This window comes from Antechinus flavipes, chromosome 2 (genome assembly GCF_016432865.1).
Source record: "Antechinus flavipes isolate AdamAnt ecotype Samford, QLD, Australia chromosome 2, AdamAnt_v2, whole genome shotgun sequence".
Taxonomy (NCBI): domain Eukaryota; kingdom Metazoa; phylum Chordata; class Mammalia; order Dasyuromorphia; family Dasyuridae; genus Antechinus; species Antechinus flavipes.
Genome location: NC_067399.1, coordinates 205,399,127 through 205,425,452, shown reverse-complemented (window position 1 = coordinate 205,425,452; position 26,326 = coordinate 205,399,127). Strand labels below are relative to the sequence as shown.

Here is a 26,326-nt window from a genome sequence, read left to right as displayed (position 1 = left end):
AGGCTAGGGTCATTGACCTGATAGTCCATCATGGGGGAAAAGGGGAAGGAGAGGGAAGGAAGGAAAGAAAACAGGAAAGTAGGAAGGGGCTGGATTCGGAGGAGAGAAGTTAAAAGCCAGAGAATTTCGTGTTTGATCCTGGGAGTGATAGGGAGCCAATGGAGCTTATTGGAAAGTTTATTGGTCAGTTCTGTACATTAAGAAGATGGTTCTGGTTGCTGAGTGAAGGATGGGTTGGAGTAGGAAAAGCTTGGTAGCAGAGAAGCCAACCAGCTACTGTGATATATCAGTATGAGGTGATAATGAGGGCTTGCACCAGGGAGTGGTGAGGATGAGGGCCTTGGGGCGAGGTGAGGATGAGGGCCTGCAATGGGGAGGCAGGGGGTGAGGATGAAGGCCTGCATGGGGGTGGTGAGGATGAGGGCCCTGGGTCAGGGTGAGGATGAGGGCCTGCACTAGGAGGTGTTAAGGATGAGGGCCTGTACGGGGCAGGGGGTTGATGAGGAGGAGAGCCTATGTGGGGTATGTGTGAAGATGAGGGCCTGCAATGGGGAGGTGAAGATGAGGGCCTGTCCTGGGGGGTGGTGAGGACAAGGACCTGTACCAGGAGAGTAGTGAGGACCTTGGGTAGGGTGAGGATGAGGGCCTGCACTAGGGTGGTGGTGACAATGAGGGCCTGCTTTAGGGGAGGTGAGGATGAGGGCCTGCACTGGGACAGGGGTGAAGATGAGAGCCTGTACTGGGGGGAAGGGTTTGAGGACAAGGGCCTGTACCAGAGGGGTGGTGCCTAAGGAGAGGAGACAGCTATGAAAGATGTCCTAAAAGTAGAATAGACAAAATTTGACAAGGGATTGGATGAGATTGGGGCAGGATGGTGTCTCTATTGTGAGCCGGGGGGATCTGGAAGGATGGTAGTCCACTTGACAGTGGTAAGGAAGTTAGAAAGAAGGGAAGATTTGGTGGGGAAAGAAAATGCATTCTTGGAAATAATGAGTTTAAAATGTCTCTAGGTTATGGAGTTTGAGATGACCAATTGGCAGTTGGCAATGTGACACTGGAGCATAGGAGGGCGGTTATATGTAGAACTGAAAATCATTAGTAGAGAAATAACTGAATCTATGGAAGCCACTGAGAAGGAAAGCCACAGTCAATGGGCATGACTGGGATAAAGCATCAATTAAGGAGACTGAGCAATGGTCAGGCAGCTAGGAGGAGAAGCAGGAGAGAATAGGGTCGTGAAAACTTTGAGAGTATCAAGAAGCAGAGGTGATTGACAGTATTGGAAGCTGCTGAGATTAAACAATATGGAATGACAAAAGGTCTTTAGATTTGGTGATTAAGAGATAGCTGGCAATTTGGGTGAGAGAAGTTTCAGGTAAATGATGAAGTCAGAAGCCAGACTACAGAAGGATAAGTAAGAAGAAAATGGAGGGATGAATGTAGATGGTCTCAAAGAATTGACTGAGGAAGGAAAAAAGATAGAAGACAATAACTAACAGGAATGGTAAGAATAAGCATTTTTTGTTTTGTTTTGTCTCCCTTCCATGTCCTCGGCAGTCCAGGGCCACTGGCCTCCCCATGGCGCCAGACGTTATGTAAGGGCCTAGGGAAACACACAGACGCAAAGGCAGTTCCTGCTGTCAAAACCTTACAATCAAGGAAGGGAGAGTGGGGAAAATGTGTCCACAGATGAAGATAATGAAAAATACAAAGCAAATATCATGTAATTTAGAGGAAGTATGAACAACTTGGGGATAGGGGGAAATCAAGAAAGGCCTCATGCTGAAGGCACTTGAGCTGATCCTTGAATGGAGGCAGGCATTCCAAGAAATGAAACTGGAGGGAGAGCATTCCACACAGGGACAGCTTGTGCAAAAGGCCCAGAGGCGCAACAAGGTTGTAGACAAATAACCCTCAGGTGAGGGGGGTTTTTAGGACAGGGAAATGTAGGTATGTTTGTAGGTAATAGGGAAGCAGTCAGTAGAAAGGGAGAGTTTGAAGATCATAAGAGGGAAGAGATGATAGAAATGGCACAGGGACAAAAGTGCAGGATATAATTTAGGAAGATTTATTTTCTTGAGTTCAAATCTGGCCTCCGACACTACTGTGACCCTGGGCAAGTCACTCACCCCTTTTCACTTCAATTCCTCCTCTGTAAACTGAGCTGGACAAGAATGAACCACTTCAATATCTTTGCCAAGAATGGGTAAGGGAGAAGTGTGGCCAGTGCAAGTGTGATGGTTTCCAAAAAGAGTTGAAGGGTGGGGGAGTTCATGATGAGGGAACCATGGTTAGGATTAAAGCACAGGGAGAGATGGCATGACAACAGAGTGGAACTAAATAAAAGAATTTCAAAGTTCATGATCATGGAAGTGGAACATTTGTTGATGATGGCAAGATCAAGATCATCTCTGGGTGCAGCTATGGTGGGGCAGAAGAACTGTAGATTTTGGGAAATGAGTAAAGTGAGAAACTGGGAGAGTGGGAAGTTTGAGGGAGTAACTACATATATGTTGAGGTTTCTTAAGTGTGAGGACAGGATTTGGGGAGGTGAGAAAGACTGTGAGCCAGGCACTAAAATCATTAAGGAGAATGTCCTGTAGGTTGATAGAGAGCAGCCACTAGAAACTTGATTTGATGATAAATGTAGATTGAACAGAAGTTACTAATTGATAGCGATAAAGGAAAGAACCTGGAAGTAGCAATGGGAGCAAGACAAATTCCAAATCCATCTCCTCCTTTTGGACCATTGAGGCGTGAGTATGACTGCAAAAGTAAATTTGCTGGAAAAGAGTGGCCAGGAAAATAAGTCATCTAGTTCAGTTCAAGTTGTTCCAAAAGGGAAAAAGGCTTAGAGTTAAAGTGCTGAAACATCTAGCAAGTTTTTCATTTATAAGAGATAAGAGTATTTTTCTATAAACTAAACAGTTTATTGCCAGGTACATGATACTAAAATAATAGTCTGTTGAAATACTTTATAATGGCATAAGCTATAATACTAAAAGATCCTTAACTGTATTTTACAATATATTTGATATTGTAAGAATTAAATGAACTTTCAAGGATAAAAAAAGGTATTTTAAAATAAATATTTTACTGGTTTGATACTTGAGAAAAATGGGTTATTATCAATTTGTATTTTCTGACAATGATTCACAAAACTTTTAATAAGAACTTATATTCATATTCTTCTCTATGCTCCAGAAAATTCATTTTTCTTTCTTTTAGTTAATATAGTTCTGTGTAGACTCAGGATTAAAAAAGAAAAGAGGAAAAAACTGTTCAAGTAACAAAAATCAGGTTAAATGCAAGGTTGCCAATAGCAGAGTTGTGGTAGACTTCCTAGCCCTGGGCTATTTAACCCTGCTTTGAGGCAGGGGCTTTATTTGGAGTGTAGCAATGCTAAAGTTTCCAAAGAATCTCACTGGAGATAAGGTACTAGATAACTCTGACATATATTAATTATTATTATAGTCATAAAATAATGCTGATTGACAAAACTGCTAGAAGATTAAACATGAAACAAATCAGAATATTCTCTTTTAAGTCTAACTTCCCCCTGAGTATATAGGGATCCAAACTGCCTTAAAAAAAGAGTACACTTTGAAGTAAAAAACAACCACAAAAAGGGAAGACCATATTTTAAACTTTTCCCCTTAACTGATGCTGATGAAATATTCTTTGGAAAATGCAGATGACAATTGCTATTATCTAGACTTGTGAGGAAAATCTGAACACACTCTAGAAATGGGAGCTACTATTCTCCATTTTTTATTTGCTCCAATACTAAAGTTCAGTATTGTAGTTTTCCATTTACCAAAATAAAGCTAAGAAAAATTTCAGCTTTTCAGTGCTGTGCAATGGAAAAGGAATGCACTTGGAATCAGAATACTTGTCTTTAAATACTGGGTATGTGAAACTGCACAAGTTTACAAATCTGCCCCTTTGTTTCATTTGTAAAAGGGATATTGGAATAATCACATTCCTACTAAGGTCTCTTTCTACTCTAATTTTTCTGATCTATGATTTTAAGTTACTTTGGGATTTTGATGGTTTAAAAATAATTACATGCACATATACCTCCTTGTGATAGAACTGGCCATGGGAAGGAGACTGGTAAAATATATTATTATTAATCAAAGCTCACATTTTTATAGAGTTTCGGTTTATCATATGCTTTATGGATAAACCTATGAGGTGAGTGAGTAAAGCATTGCCTCTATTTTATTTATGAGGAAACAGGCATAGAGAGGTTAAGTGACTTGCCCATCAGAATAAAATTAGTCCCCAATTAGGGAATTATAAGATCTCAGTTAGAAGGGACAGAGAGGCTATTTAATCTAATGCATATGAAAAAAAAGAATCCCTCCTACAATATAACTGGTTGTTATCTAGTCTTTGCTTGAAGCTCTCCAGTTAGGATAGAACCCAAGATATCCCAAAGCAGACTACTTAACCATTTAAAGAGTTGAAGTTTTAAAAAATATAAATTTTATTGAAATCTGTTGAATATTTACATATATATGATATACATATTAACATATCTATTAATTAATACACCCATTCTCCTCCCAAAGAGCCATCACATATAACAAAGAACTTTTTTTAAGGTAGAGAAAAGTCAGCATAACTGATCAATACATAAATATGAAAATATGCACAATCTTCCTTGCCTCCTTAACATCTTGGTTTCCTAGCTATCTTTGAACCGCCCATATAACTATGCTGTTGCCAAGATCTCGATTTCACCTTTGCAATATTTATAGAATATATCTTCTCTCTTCTGATACTGCCGACAATCTGGTACCAGTCATGTGCCTCAATTACTGCAGTAACCTGCTGATGAGTCTGCCTGCTTTGTGCTCCCTCTGCTTCATCCTCCATCCAGCCACTAGTGTGATTTCTCTAAGGTACAGGTCCAATCATGTCATCCTCCTACTCAAGAAACTTCAGTGGTTTCTTATTGCATCCATGAGCAAATGCAAAATGCTTTGTTTGGCATATAAAGTTTTTCATGACCCAAGCAACTCCTACCTTTTCTGTCATCTTACACCTTCCTCCCAGACAAGTACCACTCAGTCAAGTGACTTTGGTCTCTTGGCTATTCTATGAACAAGACTCTCCATCTCTCTGCTCCGAGCATTTTCTTTGGCTGTTCATGCCATACTTGGAATTCTCTCCCTCCTTCATGCTGACATCTGACCTCTCTAGCTTCCTTTAAGTCCCAACTAAAATTCCACCTTTAACAAAAAATCTTCCCCAATCCTCTTAATTTCAGTGCCCATTCCCTTTTAATTATTTTCTATTTATCTTGTATATAGCTTGCTAGGTATGTATTTGTTACATGTTGTCTCATTAGATTGTAAACTCCTTGAGGGCAGGGACTATATTTTCCTTTTTTTGTATTCCTAGTGCTTAGCATAATGCCTGGTACATAGTAGGTACTTATTAATAAATGTTTATTGATGGATTGACCGTGCAATTGACTGTGCAAAGGAGGAGGGGAGGTTTCTTCTCATGTTTTAAAGTTAATCAGATTTAAAAAGTTTAGCTTGAAAAAAATCAGTGTTTTGTAATTTAAAAAAAGATATACCTTAATTGTTATGGGCCAGAACTCTGAACTTGAAACAGAGGATTCTTACAAAGTACTAAGTCAGTGGAATTGATAGAAATAATAGTTGTCTAATTTAGCATGGTTCAGTATGATTGATTTAATCCTTCAAGGAGATGTTATGGGCTAGAACTTGAAACTAAGTACTAAGTGGAATTGAGGAGACAATGGTTAAATCTAGTTTAGCATTGATTTAATCCTACAACAAATAATGGTTTCCTAGTGATATAATGATTGGTGTGTATTCAGTGTGGAGCATATAAGATAGAAGCTCTCAGGGCAAAAAAGACAAGCACATTACAAGCTCTTGGAGGTTGAGACAGATTCATTCCATCATCCTTTGTGGTGACTGGAGCTGAAGCACAAACCTTTGGAGTCGGAGAGATTCAGAAGTCTGAGAAGGCAGGTGGGAGCTCAAGCTCTTGGAACCAAGGAGAGAGACCGGCCTCCAGAAAACTAGCCAAACCCCAAGTGAAGGAGACAATACAGAATTTGGAATTTAACCCCTGTCTACTCATGTGGTGATTACTGAACTGAAGCAAAGGCTGCTCCCAGAGACCCCAAGAAAACCTCAACAGAGAATATTACATTTTGATGCCTGAACTTGGGACCAAGAACCTTCAACTGTGACCCAAAAATTAGGATAAGTACAAAAACAGACAAGGAAACTTTGTTAAGGGCTAAAGTAATATTTCAGCTGAAATGAGATGGATGTTTAGAAAACAGCCTTTTTTTCCAATTCAAGGAAAATGTGTCAAAAGCTTAGTTAAACTCATTAACTTGGGAGCAGATCATTAAACTTTTAGAAACAGTACAGTACACATCTCCTTGGTTCTCTAAGGAAAAAGAATTCCAAACAAGTGGAAATTAGTAGGAGAGCAACTATGTCAATTCTACAATGATAATGGACCTGACTCAATTTCCAAGGAAAAACTTTATACATATAATTTAATGCAACTGGCTTTAGGAAATTATATAAGTTATAGAACAAGGAAAAAGAAGAAAGAGCAGGAGGGAGATGATCCAGACAAACTAGGTGAAAAAGATGAAGAATCAGATAAGAATGGAGTTAAGTACAATTCTGAGTGTAATGCTTCACAGCAGAAGCCATTAGGGCATTCCCCATCTCATGACCCTCCACCCCTCAATTAACCCTTCATGAGTGGAGGGAGAAGGAGGAGGGAAAAAGGCAGCAACACAATCAGCACCATCTATGAAGCAGCCTATGACAAGATTACAAAAGGCACTGGTTAAGGCTAAAAAAGAAGGACAGGATATATCCGATTTAATAAATGCATACCCTGTGATTGAAGAGTTTGACTCTTCAGGTCAACAATGGAGAAGATACACTCCTTTTCATCTGGAAAAAATTAAGGATTTGAAAAAAGGTTGCACTCTTTATGGGGCTACATTGTCTTATGTTAAGATGCTACTAGAGAATTTGGCTTATGAAACCATAATCCCTAGTGACTGGAAATCCATAGCAAGGACATGTTTAGAATCTGGACAAAACTTGTTGTGGCTTTCAGAGTATCATGAATTATGCAGTATTCAAGCCCAATGCAATAAGCAAACTGGAGTTAATATTCCAATTATCTTTGATCAACTAGCAGATGAAGATCAATACACAGACAGTTTAGCACAGACTAATCACCCCATAGCAGCTTATGAACAAATTGCTGCTGCTGCAATCAAAGCTTAGTGCTCCTTCCCAGGAAAAATGGAGGGGAAGCCTTCATGAAAATAGAGCAAGGTCCCAATGAATCTTTTGCTGATTTTGTGGGATGTCTGCAGACAGCTGTAACAAGAACCATTGGAGAAAATGCAGCTACAAGAATAATAATCAGACAACTGGCTAAAGAAAACGTTTATGAGGTTTGTAGAAGAATTATATGGGCACTACACAAAGATGCTCCTTTAGAGGAGATCATAAGGTGCTGTGCCATAGTGGGCACAAATGCTTATTATACCCAGATTATGATGAACATTCAGAAGACAGGGTCCCTCTTGGCAAGCGACTTCTAGAGAAACTCATTGATGCTTTCAGTGTGGAAAAATTGGACATCTGAGAGCCTAGTTTAGGTACAGAGAGGTAAAATGAGAAGTCAGGCTGAGAGAAGACCCAAAACCCCATGTCCAAAATGCCACAAGGGCTTCCACTGGGCCTCACAGAATGTAGACTGATCCAGGGAAATGAGAGGCAGGGCCCAGCTTCAGGGCCCCAGGTGGGGTATGATGGCTGCCAAAGTTACACTCAGTCAGTCTTTAGAAGTTCAATATTAAGACATAATCAATCAGCCAAAAGGCAATCAGATGGCAGAAAGGGATTACATGATCAACCAGCAGAAAAGCAATCAGACAGCAGAAAGGGATTACAATTGGAGAGAATACAGGCTTTTTAACCCAACAGAAGAGCACTGTCCAGAGCGAGTAGCTCCAATATAATCCGCAACTCCAATGTAATTGCCAGGTGATGAGAAGAGATTTAGAAAGTGGTAAATAGAAGGGACCAGATAGGTTAACTGCTGGGGAGAAAGGGTTTGCTTGTATTTCTACAAATGGAGAAGGAATCAGATGGGTGCCAACGAGCTGTATTTGCCTTGTCCATTGGAGAGAGACAGAAAAAAAGAGAAAAACCTCAAAACAAAGGAGAAGATCTAAAAAACATCTGGCACTGAAAGAGCATAGCTGATAATGAGACTGTTAAAGAACTTTAAAACCAGCAGGAATCATTGGATTTCCTGAGATGAAAAATTGTTGATAAGACTATTGCAGGACTTCAAAATTTGTAGGAATTATTGGATTCCTGGTACATGAAGTAATGGACAATAGATTCCTTTTGGACTATTTCTAGGTCTTATGGACATATATAATTCCTCGTTTTGATTCATGTTATTTGTTACATCACTACTAGTCTGTGTTATATTGTTATGTGCTTATGTAATTTATGTAATTATGTGTAATACCTCCCATTTTGATGGGAGTGAGACCTTCAGAAACCCGCTAATCTGATTTGATTTTCCATTTACTTTGGTGTTTTCATCTCCCTTCCTGTCAGGGAGGTGTGATCACCTCCTTTTATGGTGTTTTCACCCCTTTTTTGAGCAGTCAGGGAAGGCGTGATCACCTCCTTTTTGAGGGTTCTCACCTCCTTGAGAAGTCAGGGAGGTCATGACTACTTATGTTCCAAAAACAAAAGAAAGCAGGAGATATTATGGTTCAGAACTTGAAAGAAGATGCTAAGTCAGTGGAATTGATAGAGACAATAGTTATTTAATTTAGCATGGTTGAGTATGATTGATTTAATCTACAAGAAGATGTTATGGGCCAGAACTTGAAACAAGGTACTAAGTGGAATTGAGGAGACAATGGTTAAATCTACTTTAGCAATGATTTAATCCTACAACAAATAATGGTTTCCTAGTGATATAATGATTGGTGCACACTCAGTGTGGAACATATAAGTGAGAGGCTCTCAGGGCCAAAAAAGGCAGGTACATCAGAAGTTCTCGGAAGCTGAGACAGATTCATTCCATCATCCACCTTTGTAGTGGCTAAAGGTTGAAGCACAAACCTTTGGAGTCAGGGAGATTCAGAAGCCAGAGAAGGCAGGCGGGGGAGCTCAAGCTCTCGGAACCAAGGAGAGAGATGGACCTCCAGAAAACTAGCTGAACCCCAAGTGAAGGAGACAAGACTTTGAAGGAGACAATAAAGGGTTTGGACTTTAATCACCTGGCTACTCTTGTGATTACTGAACTGAAATGAAAGCTGCTCCTAGAGACTCCAAGAAAACCTTAACACAGAACATTATATTTTAGAGAGAATATTACATAATTATATGATGAGGACCACTTAATAAACCATTTTTAGTTTTAAGAAACAAACTTGTGTTATTGATAACTCACTATATCTGACTCATTTCAAGTATTTTTAGTCTTTGTTTTTAAGACTTTATATTAAAATTCTTTCCACACCAAAACCAAAAAATACACTCCTCTTAATAAAACTGTGAAATCAATGAAAAATACTTCCAGTTTTTTCTTTTTCTAATAGTCTGAAATGTCCACATTTCTTATTCAGTCTAGTATAAAACAATCTAGGGAGAAGCTAGTATCACTTTGCCCTAGCTGCTATTTCATCCACCATCATTTGCACCACTTTCAAAAAATGTTCTTAATATTGCTCTGTAGTCATTATTGTTTGTATGTTAATATTACAAGATTATCATCTGGCTAATGGCGTAGACTTTGCTTAGATGAATATTATCACATCAAGGCATTCATCCTGATGTTTCTGATGCCAAATCCAGGTTCTTAAGCTGAAGGTCTTTTCCTAAGCCTCTAAGTCCATCACTTCTGCTACTGTTTGTTTTTTGTTCTCTGAGGGGACCATGACATCAAGAAGGTGATGCCATGAGAGGCATGTGAACTGGATTTTAATGAGGGAGGGCTGGGCAAGGTCAGCAGTTTCGCTTTCTCCTCCATCTGGGGTCAGTGGCCAGATACAGATCAGGATGACTAGAGATGGCTCTGGATGTAGTGGGAGACATTAGACCTTTTAAACTAAGGTTTTCATCAGGTCTCACTTTGACAGAGGAAGGGCCCAATCAGTGATTAAAGCTAATTAAGAAGTGAGGCGGAGAATGGCCTCTTGTACCTAACCAACTAAACAGAAAAACAAATATATCCACCAGAGAGGAGAATACTCTCAAGGTCTCTGGCCAAACAGAAAGAACTGCTATTTACTACACCCAGAGAAAGGACTGTAGGAACTGAATGTGGATCACAACACGCCATTATCTTTTTGTTGTTGTTCATTTACATTTTGTTTTCTTATTTATTTTCTTTTTTTGATGTTTTCTCTTGTGCAGCAAGAGAATTATATAAATGCATTTATACATCTTGAATTTAACATATTTTAACATGTTTAACATATATTGAATTTCTTGCCGTCTAGGGGAGGGGTTGGGGAAAGAAGGGAAAATCTGAAACAGGTCAATGGTGTCCAATTATCCGTGCATATGTTTTGAAAATAAAAAAAAAATTATTAAAAAAAGAATGTAATAATAATAATAATAAAAGAATTTCTATTTACATTCACTCTGGGCCAAATGGGCCCAAACAATGACTACGTGGAGCTTGGCTTCAGACCTGTATTGGTTAATAAATGAAAATCAGTGACAAAAGCCCCAAATCACTTCTGCTATAGCCTTTAGTTGAAAGATTAAAGTTGTTTATAAGATCAACTTTTTATTCAAACATATCAATCTGTATACATATACAAAGGCACACTAGATAACTTGAATCCTTTATTTTCTAATCCATGACATCCCTAACTATATCCGCACCCCCATTCATGTTGCCTGTATGTAGAATTTTTCTGTTTCCTCATTTTGATGCCTTCTGTTCATTATTTATCATGTCCCCATATACCCGATATACTCTAACCCTCCCCCAATTCTATCTTCCAAATGCTAGTTCAAATGTCACCTCCTCTAGAATTTCTCCTCCCCACCCCATGCTGGAAATAATTTGTTTATTCCTTGAGTTATCATAAAACTTTTTATTGGACTTTGAAATTTTGCTTTCTATAGTTGTTTGGACATGCATTCTGTTGCCTGTTAAATTATAAACTCTTTGGGAAGAGGAACTTTATCTTTCTTATTCATTTTGTACCTCCCACATTTTGCCACACCTACCTCTACCTATATAGTAAATATTCAATAACTGTTTGTCAGATAAAGGATTGAAAAATCATGTAAAATTTCACTGGGTACCATATTCTTGCTATTTAAAATGTATGTCTCTATTTTGTCTTAAATGTGCTTTTACATTACATTTTGGAGGACCAGTACCAACATTTTAATTACAAAATCATACTTCATGATAGTAAAAGACTTTTGTTATCATAAATATAAAACAAGATTTTGGAAAAGAAATTCTTATACAAATCACTAAATATGGTGGCACACAAGTGGCAAAAGGACCCTTTTTAATCATTAAATTCCTAGAAAGCCACAAGTCACATCTATGAAAAATCAATCAAGACCTGTCTTTTCTAGCCTTACCCAATCCATCCACCTTGCAACACCTATTTTATAGTTTACTTGTTGAAATACACACATTTTAAAAAGTGCCTTTAAAGAATTAAAAATTAAGAAGACTAAATCACTTAATCTAAAGAATTAGTGGATCAAAGAACAAATCATAGAAACAATAGAAAATGTCATCAAAGAAAATCACAGCAAGGTAGCATATCAAGTCTTATGGGATACAACAATAAAGCAGCGCTTAGGTGAAAATTCATATCTCAGGGCTTTCTTCAGCAAAAGAAAATAAGAACTTGGGAGCATCTTACTCCACCCTTGCCTCTCCTTCCCCCACCAAATAAACAACAAAGCAGAAATATTGAAAAAAATCAAAAGATTAATGAAATTGACACCTCAATACAAAGACTTGATTTTGAGAAGGACAAATTTTTTTTTTAATCCAATAATGAATAATCACAATTGCAAAAAACTAATAATGAAACACTTCACAACTCCTGAGTGGACTCAAGTATACTTTAAGAAATTTTTTTTAGACAAGCCAATGTAGGAATTTGTTTTGCTTGACTATACATGTTTGTAACAGGGTGTTGATTTTGTTTATTTGTTTTATTTTTGCTTTCTTGGTTTGGGGGTGAGCAGGTAAAACAAACAGAGAGAAGGAGTTGATGGGGGAAATTTAAAATTTTTGTTTCAAAAAATAAAATTGAATTTTAAAAAGTATTTGGTCTTAACATTGCTCAAAGTTACCTATAATTTGTTTTTTAAAACAATTAAGGAAGAGTAAAGTTGATTTGTTGTCTTGTTTCTGTTGTCTTCCTAGTAGAAAACTAAGAACCAAATGTCTTCTCAGAACTCTAAAGTCTTTAATAAGTTAACATAGGCAGGAGACCTGGGAGATGTTTTTGTTCTATAGCAATGATTTTAATAGAAGGAAGTTGAGATATAGGAAAATATTAAGAATTGAGTAAAAGTTCCCAAAATTCTTATTTTTTTTTGTTAAAGAAAGCCCTGAGATATGAATTTTCCCTGAAGGACTGCTTTAGCTATATTCCATAAGTCTTGGTATGCTGCCTTCTTACTGTGATTTTGATTGATTCTATGATTTCTTTTTTGATCCACTAATTCTTTTAGATTGAGTGATTTAGTCTCCATTGATTTTTTAATTCTTTAAAGACTTTTTAAAATGTAATTTTAAAATTGCATAATGGTCAGAAAAAGATGTAATTAGTATTTGTTTTTCTGCATTTGTGAGATGTGTATGCCTCATGGTCAATTTTTATAATGGTGCCATTCACAGGTAAGAAATATGCAAATTCTTTTCTGTTCCCATCCATCACCTGGGAGCTATCATCTTTAACTTTTCAAAAATATTATTCACATCCTTAACTTTGTTCTTGTTTATCTAGACCTGAAAAGGCTTCATTATTGTCAATTTCTGTTACATATTATTATAATGTTATAATGACTCATAATTACTATTCCTCCCTAAAATCTGATAAGCATTTTCTTATTTAGATGCCATACTATTTGATGAATACATACATTCACATATGCATATGTATGTATAAATATGTATATGCATATGTATAGATATTCATTCACTGATTCATTATCTATATGATGTCTTTAAAGAGAAAGTGTCTGAGCTGATTTTTTACTGTCAATTCTTTACTATATTTTTTGTCAAAAATCAGGATTACTATCCTTTTTTTTGAATTCACCTGAAGCATAATAGATTCTGCTCCAATTCATTTTAATATTGTGTGATTCTTTGCTTCAAGTATATTTCTTGTAACAAATATATTGCTCAATTCTACCCTCTAATCCATTCTGCTACCTTCTTATGTTTTATGGGAGAATTCACCCTGTTTACATTATTTTAACTATTCGTTGTTTATTGCCTTTCATATTGTCCTTTATTGCTTTCTTCTCTTTGTCCCTCTGTCTCCCTCTTCACAAAGGTGTTTTAAGAATTTACCTAATATTTGTGATCTATAAGAGATAGTATCTTTTTGGCTTTGACTCATACTCAATCACAGATTCTTACTATTTTCCTCCCTTTATGCTCCCACTTGATCGAGGAAGGATTTTGGGAGGAAAAGAGATAGAAGTGGAGATTATAACTACTCCCTCATATTTCTTGCCCTTCTTTTGAACTCTAACTTTTCCTCTCCTTTCTCCATTGAGTTTAATTGTATTTAGACACTTCACTTTGCATGTATTCAACTCTTTTTTACTTAAGTCAAGATGAAAGTGAATCATAGAAATCTGATTCCCTTGATCCTTTACTCCATATCTGCATGTTTCATTTCATATACTCCTATAACATGGGACAGTAAATTCCCTTTTCTCCTATTTTTTTTCCCCAATTATTCCCCCATTTTTCTGGAATTTTGGAATTTCTTTCAAAAAAGAAAGTTTGTTCTTAAAGATCTGGGCAATTTACATATGATTTCTGAAAATATTGTATCCAAAGTTGGAAAGGGGGTTGGGAAGAGAAATTATGATTTTCAGGTAGTCTGAAGACTTTAATATTGATTTGTTTCCTAACATCTTATATTTTCTTTTATTCTTTCAATTTTTTTCTTTTATTATTTCTTATTATCTCATTGAGTCACTTTGTTTGGATCAACCCTTTAAATTTTCAAGAATTATCCTGGATAAGGTTTATCATTATCTGTTCTAAGTTAATTCTGCTTGCCATTTTTTCCTCTTTAGCTACTTTACATCTTATTTACAGGTATTCCTGTGATCTTTTTGGCTAAAAAAATTTTCCCCCCAAGGCCTTACTTGAATTTATGGAATAGTCTTCTACTACATTTAATTATTGGATATTTCAGTCCAAAATTTTTTTTCATTGAGCTGGGTATTTTCTTCTTTCCTCATTTCTAGCTTCTGTTTCTGGAAGAAACAGGGGTTTTGTCTGGGTCAAACTCTACTTCTACTCTTCTGGATGGTGTAGACAGGTATTGCCTGCTGCTGAGTAGAATGGCCAAGAATAGGGCCTACATTTTGTAGAAACCGTGTATTCTTTCTCTCACAGTGGTTCAAAGTCAAGGAACCTGGATATTAGATAGCATTTTGCATAGGCTGTGTGGGTGCCTCAGGTATAGGTTCCTGATCTGGGCTCATTTCTTGCTTCTGTCGGATTTCTGGGGTTGTTCCACATTTTATACAGTTTTAAGCTGCATCATGTCCTACTGGTCTTCTGGGGTCACCCTGAACCCGGTGCTCCTATGATCTGGCCTCCTGCTGTGCCTGAAACTCTAGGGTTGCCCTTTGCTAGGTATTGCTCTGGCACTGTCTGCTGTTGTCTGGTCTGCTGTTTTTACCTACTATGGCTTGTCTGTCTTTCATAAGATTATATTAGTCTTCTGATGTAGCTCTATACTGGATGGAAGAGTTTTATAGCTAAATTTCTGGTTTTCTTCATTATTCCTTCTGGGACATACTTAGAACTTGGGGTTTTGTGGGACGATTATGCCCACATTTTCCATAATCCTCACTAATGATCTTTCAAAGAGAAATGATATGCTGGTTAGGTAATAATTATAATTTTATACTTATAAAATTAGAGAGGCTTCTAAGATGAGCCCTTCAACCCCCCACCCCCACATTTAGCTGTTATCTGAGGACCTATTATTGAGTGAAATTAAAAGTATGAATATTTATCACTTTTGTTGTATATCTTTATTGTTCTCTACAAACTATTTTGGCAATATATGGGCAAACCTACTTTTTTAGGAACCATTTATTGCTGAGTTTTGTCACTTTTAGTTTTTTTTTTTTTTTTTATGCCAGGGTGATTAAATGAGGTAGTATGTCAAAACTGTCTTAATTCATGCTTATTATAGTTGAAAATAAAGAGAAGGTAAGAGGAAAAATTTGGAACTTGAAATCTTTCAAAAATGAATGCTGAGACCTATATTTACATGTAATTGGAAAAATAAAACTGCTGAAATAAAAAATGTTGGTATAAAATTTGCATACTAAGGGACTACCAACTGCTCAAATAACTGGAGCCTATATTTAGATAATAAAATCAAATACAAAAGATAACAGGTTAAAAAAGTATTGCAACTACTTGAAATTTCTTTTTTATCAATATGAACTAGAAAATATTTTTAAGCTATTAAAATAAACCTATTGCTTGAATAAATCACAATTAAAAGATCTTTCAACAAAGACTGAAAGATAGTCTCATTCCAACAATTAGCTCTTGAAGAACCATAGAATCTCAGATCTATAAAGGACCTCTAAGGCTTTTCAGTGAAACTTATGATCCCTTTCAAGTGGGAGCTGAAAAAGGATTTGCATGAAAGCTCTGGAAGAGAGGATAGTTATTCGAAATCTCTTTTACAGTCAAAAAAATTACTGACTACTGTTAAACATCAAATTTTGCCTTTTATAAAAATGTGAAAAGTATTAACTATTGGCAAGTTAATATTGTGTGTCTGATATTCCTTTACCAAAGCTTATATTTATATCTTGAATCAACTTGGGTTTATATGAATTCAACTAGATTCTAGAAACATCTCCAAAGTTTTTCTTTATTCTCTTTTCTTCCAATTACATTCTTTCTCCAGCTCACCATTAAAGAAATGTATCTATCAAGACTGACTCAAGACACAATGTATTTTTATCACATTCTAAAGAGGCCTACTTTGGACTAAAGGTTCATAAATGTGAAGACTATACAGTCAGTTGTACACCTCCCTATACTTTATATAATATTCATAATACCTAGATTCAAATGAAAGTTTTCCATTTTAATTCTTTAGCAAACAATTTAATTTTTGCTGAAAAATGAATACAAAATTTCAGACATAATATTTATGTAACTTCTGTGGCACTCATTTCCCGAAAAAATTTATAAATAGCTCAAATTAGATATCGGTTTTTAATATAGTATAACTGTTATTTTAATACAGAACTCTGTAAGCATTGTCAAACAGTCAAGTCAACAAGCATTTATAAAGTACTTTCCATGTATCCAGGCACTGGGCAAAGCCCTGGTGATAATACAAAAAACTGTCAAAAGCATGATCTTTGCTCTCAAAGACCTTACAGACTAATGGAGGAGAATGTAAACAAATATGTTATTTTAAAGATGACCTATGATTTCATTGGTACAGGGATTCTCAATGAGGAAATTCACCAATTTGCTCTGCAATTCAGTCTTATTTCCACAGGCACTAAGAGATTAGGTGACTTCACATACCTAGAATGTGTCAGAAACAGGACTTTTAACTTACGTTTTTCTAACTCCAAACATGGCTCTCTAGTCACTACACCAAAGCTGTTTATATGCATAAGTATGAGCCTACACACATATAATGAAAATTTGTAACACTTATGTAATTATACATATGGATTAATACACACATATGTAAATGATTTAAAAAAATCTTTTGTACTTTAATTCAACATATGATTTAGTTATGTCACTTTTAAGCAATAAATTCCCCCATCTTTTGTTTTAACTTGATTCAATAAACCCCAAGCTAAGCCATAGGGGAAATATAAAGATAAAACAGTTTTAATGGTTGTTTCACAAATGAATGAAAACATCTGACTAATATTTTGCTTTGCTCAATAATGTTAACATAAAGGCTTTATAAACGATGTTATTTCCATTAAGTTCTTCTTGATGCTTCTTCATGGTGTAGAGGTGATTCTGAATTCTCTCTGACAGCAGATTACCACTCTGGCAGGTGATATCAAGTTGACAAGACTTCAAGGATGAGCCTGGCAACAGGCCTAAGGATCATCCTAGCTAAGTTTGAAGAGGTTTATCACAGGAATGCTGGCTACCAGGATTTATTTTTGACTTACAGCAACTCATTAAAATGTCTTAAGATATGTAAAACTTGTCATCTGCAATGATGGATGGACTGTGCACAATGAAACAATAAATCTTTCGAAGTAATGAAGTACAGTTTTGTGGCAAAAACACTGTGAATATATGTAGAAGCAAATTTCTCAAAATCATTTCCACTTTTAAGGTCTTCATGCTTTTTTGGATTTGGAGGCTTTACTTTTATTCTCATATTTTTTGTAAAAGAGTCTCTTTTCAATTAAGCTTACCTCTTCATGAAGTAGTGAAGCCTTTATCCTCAGTAAAAAGGAGAAAAAATTTAGTACAAACTGGTAGCTCATAGAAAAATTTGATTCTTCATAGGTAGTCACATGTTTACAGTAACTAGAAAAACAAAAGAAAACATGATTTAAATAATATGTTCTTTTAAAATCAGAAGGAAAGATGAATAATAGATCTAAAAGATTAAAACTCCTTGAAATACAATTTTCAAGATCAAGGAAATTGAACCAATACTTGATAAAAGAGAATCCCATTCTTTCTTAAGAATGAATGGAATGGAAGCAGAGTATTCTAAAATGTTTCAGAAGAGAAATCAGAATCTTTAGAGAATTTAAATGAGATCCCATAGAATTTAGGACCTGCACAACTTAACAAAATAGAAAAGCTTAAATCCATGGTAGTGAGTCTCTTCAAAATGAGAGAACATAAGATTGGAATATGAGGAAATGCTGAATGGAATTGTGTTAAGAGATATAAACTCATGACTGTCTATAATGGGAGAGGGTAGAACACAACCCATCTTTCCATCCTAATGATTATTTTCAGTTAAACCCTGGCACCTTTGGGGTAAATTCTACACATATCCAACACAATCCATTGAATCAAAAGCCTCATTTATAGGGCTTTTATTTATTTATAGTCATTTATAGACTACTGATTTAGATGGAGATTAAAGATACCCATTTTTTTCTTTTGAATTGAGATTTCCCAGAATAGACTTAGAGGAACTTATATCTGAAATTCTGAGTTCCGGGGATCAGTGGTTTTGTTACATAAAAATTATATTATTAAACTATTTTCCTCAAGAGGTTAATTATTTTCCATGTACAGACAAAAGTCATGCAGAACCTCTAGCATAGTTTACCCTAGTTTCAGAAACATAAAGTAAATAATCCCCAACTATGGAATAGTTCTTGCTAATTCTTCAAAATCAAGTTCTCAAACTTGATTGTACTCTATAAATAATAATACAACAAAATATTGGTTACCTGAAACCCATAGGAGGTATAGTGTATAAATTGTTTTCCAAAAAGCTATGGGTTTGCTCCTTTTAAGTACCAAAACAAAAATATTTCTAGGCTGTATTACATACTTTACCTTCTTAAATTTAAGATATAGAACATAATTTAATACTAATTGGCTCAAGGTCAAGCACATCAATTACTGAGCTATATGGTAATAGCCCTCTCAGGACTCGAGGTTGTAAAGGGCTTTGTGCCTTAGACAGTCATATTTTCTGAAATTTTGTGATGATTTTTGATAGTTTTTCATTCCTTTTTTGTTTAGGTAGGTGTTAAAATCTTTTTCTGCTGCTATCAGAATATCTGTCTCTAAGTTGTATTTCTGAAAGTTTAGAACCCAAATAGGCAAAATTGTAAAAACTGCCATGTAAAATAAGTAAATGGTTATAAATGACAAGAAAGGGATAGGAAAATGAGGGAGGAATTAGTCATCTATGAGTAAAGTACATCAGCTCTAACATGTGGATAATAAGCTCATAGATTTAGAATTGGAAGGGATCTCAGAGACAATCTAGTATAAGTCCTCATTTTATAAAAGAGAAAACAGAAGTCTACCAAAGTAAAGTTGACTTGCCCAAGTTTATAAAGCCAAGTAAATAGCATAGCTGAAATTCCAACCTTGGTTTTCTAACTTTACCTAATGGTCTTTTTATTATATCATAATATTATAGATTCTGAAATTTTTCATAAAATAATTCTTTTTGGCACATAAATTTGAGACCTACCACCACTGCCACTTGATCAAAGAGCATGCATATGAAACATAAGCAAAGCCTCAAAGAAAAATATAGTTTCACACAAGATCAATTAGAATTCCTAGAAGAAATGATGCAAGATTTTTTTTTGAAAAAGTGTTAAAAATATTATAAATTAAATGAGAAACACAGGGGAAAAATTGGAAAAGAAATGGTAGTTATGAAAAAAAATCTTGGAAAGAGAATTTAACAATTTTGCACAAGAAGTATATAACCATACCTAAGTAACCCAATGTTTTGAAAGTTAGAATAATCCAAAGAGAAGTCAATGGCTCCTTGAAACAACAAGAATTTTCAAACAATCTAAAAATTTGGGGAAGGGGGAATGGAAGAAAATCTAAGTATCTCATAGAAAAAAAAATAACCTGAAAACTGATTTAAGGATAGATAACTGAAGAATCATTGGGTTATCGAAAAAACATAACTAAGATATATACTTCAATTATGAAGGAAACTTCCCAGACATATCAGAAGAGGACAAAATGAAAATTGAAAGAATCTATCAATTACCTCCTGAAAGAAACCCTAAAATGAGAACTGTCAGGAATTTATAGCCAGAATTCAGAACTTCCAAGTCAAAGAAAAAATACTAAAAGCAGCCAGAAAGAGAATTCAAGTACCAAGAAAACAGTCAGGATCACACAAGATTTAACAGGCACTACAAAGGAGAATTTAGAATATGATATTCCAAAAGGTAAAAGTTAAAGGCTTATAAACAAGAATATAAAATTGAGTATTTTCCAAAGGGAGAAAAATCATTCCTTAAAAAAATAGAGGATTTCTGAGCACTCCTGTTAAAAAGACTAGAATTCAGTAGAAGATCTAAAATACAAATATAAGAGAGGAAAGAGAAATATAAAAATATAAACAGAAGTGAGAAATTGGGAAAAGATTTTATGGAAGAAGAGTTTGCATTTTAATGGGGTAGGATATGATATAAGATTTCTAAGATGTCATCAAGGGGTCATAGAGAAAGTCAAAGAAGACAGAAAACCAGAATATTTTTGTCATGTTTTGAAGATCTTAACAGGAGAAAGGAAAAAAAAAAGAACAAGGTACAGTATGGAAGAAAAAGGGAGAAGAGTGGGAGAATGTTATCTCACATAAGTAGGAATCACAAGAAGTCTAAATAAACGAGGAGAGGAGAGACCAACTGTCATGAATCTCATTTTCAACTGAATTAGTCAAAGGAAGGTAAAACACACACACATGCATATAGAACGATTTGGGAATAAAGATACATCCAACAGAGAAACAGGAAACAAAAGGAAAATGGGAGAATAAGAAAGAAGGAGAGATTTAGGAAGAGATTAGTCCCAAGCAAAACAAACCCTAAATTCTAAAGGGGGCAGATTAAGAAGAAAAATTTAAAAGGAAAGAAAAAAAGGGTAAATATGGTGGAAGGAAAGACTGTGTGAAGGGAAGAGAAGAGGGACAAAGGAGCAGGGACTGTGTGTATCAAGGATAGAGTGTACTTTTATTCCAGATTCTTCTTCTCTGTAAAGAGGAAATGAAGCTGCAAGCAAAAAGAGAAAAAAAAACTAAAAAATAGGATGGAGAGAAATAAGTAAAATTTAAGTTTTTGTATAAATATCTAAAAAAGATTTTAAAAGAACAAGTGATCCCATATGTATAAAAATATTTGTAGTAGCTCTTTTTATATTAACAAAGAATTGTAGATTAAGGTGTTATCAATAGGAAATGGCTGAACAAATTACAGCATATGAATGTATTATTTTGCTGTAGGCAATGATGAAAGAAATGGTTTTAAAGAAACCTGGTTAGAACTTGTATAAACTGTTAAGGAAATGAGACTAATCAGGAGAACTTCACTACCACAATAACAACTCTCTGATAATGAATAATTTTTAAGAACTTAACTGATCAATTCAATAATTAATCATGATTCCAGAGGACTAAAAGTGAAGCATGCCAATGAGCCAATACATACATATATGGACATGGCCAATTTAGGAATTTTTTTCTTGACCATGCTTTGGGGATTTTGTTTTCCTTTACTCCTGTCTCTGTATATCCAGTGCCTAAACAATATATAGCACATAATAGACATAAATGCTTGTTAATAGATGTTTGTTAAATTAACCTGAATTTTTATTATCCCTATGTAACTTTTTCCTGCATTTTAACTTTATCCTAAGTAGATTCTTTTTTCTTCCCCTGAAGCAATTGGGGTTAAGTGACTTGGCCAGGATCACACAGCTACGAAGTGTTAAGTCTCTGAGGCCAGATTTGAACTCAGGTCTTCCTGAGCTGGTGCTTTATCCACTGCATCACTTAGATGCTCCCAAAGTAGATTCTTAAAACACTTCAATAAAAATCTTTAAAAATTTTGTCTTAGATATTTCACAGTCTGTAGTGATCCAATAAATAAAATAAAATCTATGCACTATGAAAACATACCTGAAGAATATGATGACTGAAATGAAAGCAAAAATAAAATTTTAGATCAAAAAGGGAAAGTGTAATATTTGAATATGACAAAACAGAAGAAATGCCCAGATATTTTAGGGGAAGGAACTAAAGAATAAAGTTATTCTAAAATTGTTGTCATTCTATTGAATTAATGATGATTTAAAAAAGCTTGAGGTATTCATAATTCAATCACAGAGTTAGAATTTGGGTATAGACACATATTTAATAATGGCAGTGCTTTCAACAAAGAAATTTTGGGGAAGGTGAATTACAATAATGATTTCAAATTTGGGCATGTTGAATATGAGATACCTATAGGATATCACAAGGAAAAGTTAGTACCTGGTAATGCAAGGTTGAAACTCAGGAGAGAGATCAGGAAAAGATCTATAACTTGGGAGTCATCTGCATAGATATGATCTTGTCATCATCCATGGCAGCTGATAAAATGACAGAGTATATAGAGAGAAAATTGAGAAAAGAGGGGATTAGAAGGTAGATTATGAATGATAATCTAACTCAAAAGGAGCTGCCACTAAGGCAGGAGAAGAATCAAAAGAATTATGTCCTAAAAGCCAAGGAAGGATAGTATGCAAATGAAGTACAATAATATCAAAAACTGAAGAAGCCAAAGAGAATTGGGAATAAATTTAGCAACTAACTGTTTTAACTTGGGAAAGAATAGTTTTAGTCAAATGGTGGGGTTGGAAGTTATATACAAAGGACTAGGAGGTAAACGGAAACTGAGAAAGTTGAGGCAATGAATTAAGTTTTTTTTTTTTTTTTTCTTAAAGTTTAGTTGAAAAAGGAAAGAAAAATGGAAGAGTGATCATTTCAAGGAGTAGACAGATGCAAGGGTAAGTAAAGGAGTGTGGAATAAAGAAAAAACAGAGCTCATGACATGTTTTTCTAAGAAAAGTAGAAAACAGGTCCTTTGCTAAGAAGAAGCCCATTAATTAATTTTATGGCCTTGGTCAAGTCACTTGATTGTTCTAGGCCTCAATTTTCTCATCTGCAAAGAAGGGGAGAAAGGAAAGTTAGACTAGATGCCCTCAGAAGCTCCTTCCAGTGCCAGCACTATAACCCTGTAAGGACAGAATAATGTAGAAAGCTTGAAAAAAGAGAGGTCGTCAACTGCCACTGTGGAGAAGGAGAAAGAAAGCTAACTGAGAAGAATAAAACCAACAAGGGTCCAATGAAATTAGATAACAAACTTTCAGTGGGCCTTGTCCACACAGATAGGTACCCTAATCCAATTATACTTCACTTAATTAATCTTTTAAGTACCTACTATATGAAAGGTCAAGCTTGAGACACTGGGAATTAAAAAATAAATAAAACACAGGCTCTAATATCCATTAAGGAACTATTTGCCAGGTATTATGCTAAACATTGGGATACAAAAAGAGGACAGTTCCTATCTTCAAGGAGTTCATAATCTATTTGGGAACAAATAAGTGTGAACAAATAATTTACTTACAGGATAAACAGAAAATAATTAAAAGAGGGAAGGTACCAGAGGAGGGGTTAGAAAAGGCTTCCTATAGAAGATGGGATTTTAGCTGGCCCTTGAAGGTAGCCAGGAAAACCAGTTAGCAGAGATGAGGAGGGATTATATTGTAAGAAGGGCAGACACCCGATAAAATGTCTGGAGCTGAGAAAGAATATCTGTTTAGTAAACTTGCAAAGAGGCCAGTACTGCTGGATCAAAAGCTACTTAAGGAACTATAAGATATAAAGATGGGAAAGATAAAGAAGCTGCTACATTATGAAAGGCTCTGGATGCCAAACAGATTTTGTATTTGATTCTAGAGGTGATAGGGAGCCAAAGAAGTTTATTAAGTAGGGAGTGATGGCTGGAATGGTATTTAAGAAAATCACTTTGGTGGCTAAGTGGAGAATGGCCTGGAGTTGGGAGAGACTTGAGGCAGGCAGACCCATCAGCATGTTTTTGTCATAACCAAGGCCCGCACTAGGGTGGTGGCAGTGTCAGAGGGGAGAAGGGATATTAGAGAGATGCTGCAAAAGTAAAATCAACAGGACTTGGCATTATATCGGATTTGGGGATGGTAGTGGTGGTGGTGAGAGACAGTGAAGATGTCCTGGGTTAGAACCTGAGGGACTGGACACATGAGGTAGTGCTCCATAGTTATAGGGAAATTAGAAATATCTAATTTGGGAAAGAGGCATGAGAAGAGGAACAAGTACATAAGTAATAGTGAAATAAAGAAAAGTAATGTCTTCCAAATAAGTCCAGGCAACTCACTAATATTATGGGAAAGTGAGGTAAGTAGAAAGGAGAGATATAGGAATACATTATGATAAATCTGAAGCAAGGGAAAGGGGTATCAGTTAAGGTTTCATGAAAATGATGGCATCTGAGCTAGGCCTTGAAAGAAGGCCCATGTATCTTTTTTTCCAGTTCTTTCAGACAAGAATTTTTTTTTTAACCTCCTTAGAACTCTGAAAGCATTCCCACTTTCCCACTTTGATTTCCAAGAGGGCAGAGACTGAGTCATGATCAAGTTTGTTTCCCACTGCACCTACTCTGTATGTAGGGGATCCTCAGTAAAGGACCTTGACCAAAGGACACCAGATGTGTTGGACTTTTCAGATGTGTCGTTTCTCTAGCATAGACTAAAGAACCCTTCCATCAAAGCGGGTTGGAAGATTATATACATACCCTTTCAGGGGTTAAAATAGTGATTTCATCAGTGTAGAGAACAAAATTCTCTTCAGAGATGCAGATCAAAATATATCCTATAACTCTTAGATTTAGGCACTTAGAGATTAGTAGTGACTTGCCCCTGGTGACACAGATAGTATTTTAGTCAGGAAAACCTATTTATACAAATGTCTATGTATTGTTTAGTTAGTTTTGGAAAACCATATGTATATCAGGGATTTTCCTCTACTACTTAAATGAAAATTTCTAATTCTTATAAAAGAAGACTCAAGAGGCATTATCACAAAACAAGCACTTGAAGAATGTTGTAAAGCTGGCACAACAATCGGCTCAATCTAAACCAATTAAAATCACACATATATATTCAGATTGTTTTGGAGAGGGAGAGATTAGGCATATAGTATTTTCTTTATAGATGCCTTGCTTCAGTTGAATCCTTGTAATTCTATTTTTCCCAATTAAGCAATGATGTAAAAAATACTTACCTCCTTAGAAACAATATATCTCTAATGAATGACTTATGAAAAGAAACCGTGTCATGAAATGGAGAAAGGAAAAATATAATGCAATCATCGTGCCCAAATTATCTGTATGAACATTATCAAAAAATTTTCACATAGGTATTTAGTTTGAATAGGCAATTCTGTATAGTGCTAAGGAAACCAAACTTGGACCCGGACAAGACCTTGAGCCCATTTCCCTGCAACATTGACAAGCTATGTGTAGCTGTACAAATTACTTAATTTTTTAAAATTTCAGTCTCCCTATCTGTAAAATTTGAATCATGATGGTTAAACAGAAAATCCTTTGAAAAATTTCTCAAGCACTATATGTGAGATATTTTTGTTATTACAAATGGCTTTTCAATTAACTTCTCAGAAACTCAGACAACTCTTTAAGTCTATAAACTGCAGAGAAGGTACCAGTCTAGACTGGGCAAGGAGTTTCCCTCATCTGGAAGTTCCCTGTCCCAATTAAATTATCTAGTTCCCATTCCTTACTTTTAGTACATATACCACTTGTCTCCCTCATTAGAATGTGGGTTCCTCTTTTCAAGAGGGATTATTTCAATCTATGTATGTGTGCCCCCAGTCCCTTACAGAGAGGTTTAATAAATGCTTATACATTGATTGTTTTTGCCCCAGATCTGTTACTTCATTGTAGAGATCTTTTTGCATAGAAACTTCTACCATCAATTCAGATCAACAACTGAGAGGTTAACTGACTTGCCATAATCACATATTTAGTATGTATCAAAGGCAATATTTGAACTTAGGTTTTTCCTGCCTCTCAGCCCAGAACTTTATCCACTATAAACCACAAAGTTTTTTTTTCTTCTTCTGTTTCATTATCTTAGACTCACTATTCTTCTATTTTTGATGAAGTTCAAGTACAAAGTTCCTACGAAAGTATCTTTCTTGCTATTTCTTTTATATGTTCAAAGGACAAATTATACAGGCAGATCTTTTCTACAGACTCAATAAATTCAAAGTATTTAAATGGATCTGTGATATTATTGACTTGAATGTCCTCTCCAGTGATGGAAATAGTAACTCATCTGTTCTTATTCAAAAGTAACAAGAGACATTATTTCAAAAGACATTTAGTCATTTCCTATTATAGTGCTTAATAACATTTACAAAAAGGCAAGTATTATAATAATTGAAGTT

General features: G+C 35.4%; 1 protein-coding gene across 2 annotated transcripts in view; it reads right to left on the bottom strand.

Annotated features, from left to right (window-relative positions):
• Positions 1-4,468: 4,468 nt before the first annotated feature.
• The window catches only part of TAF1B (TATA-box binding protein associated factor, RNA polymerase I subunit B), a 108,859-nt gene continuing 87,001 nt past the window's right edge, over positions 4,469-26,326 (bottom strand). For both annotated transcript variants that reach the window (XM_051976105.1, XM_051976106.1), the window contains one exon: positions 4,469-17,862. In XM_051976105.1, the coding sequence (XP_051832065.1) occupies positions 17,670-17,862 (193 nt within the window). In that variant the 3' untranslated portion in view covers positions 4,469-17,669. The remainder of the gene's footprint in view (positions 17,863-26,326) is intronic.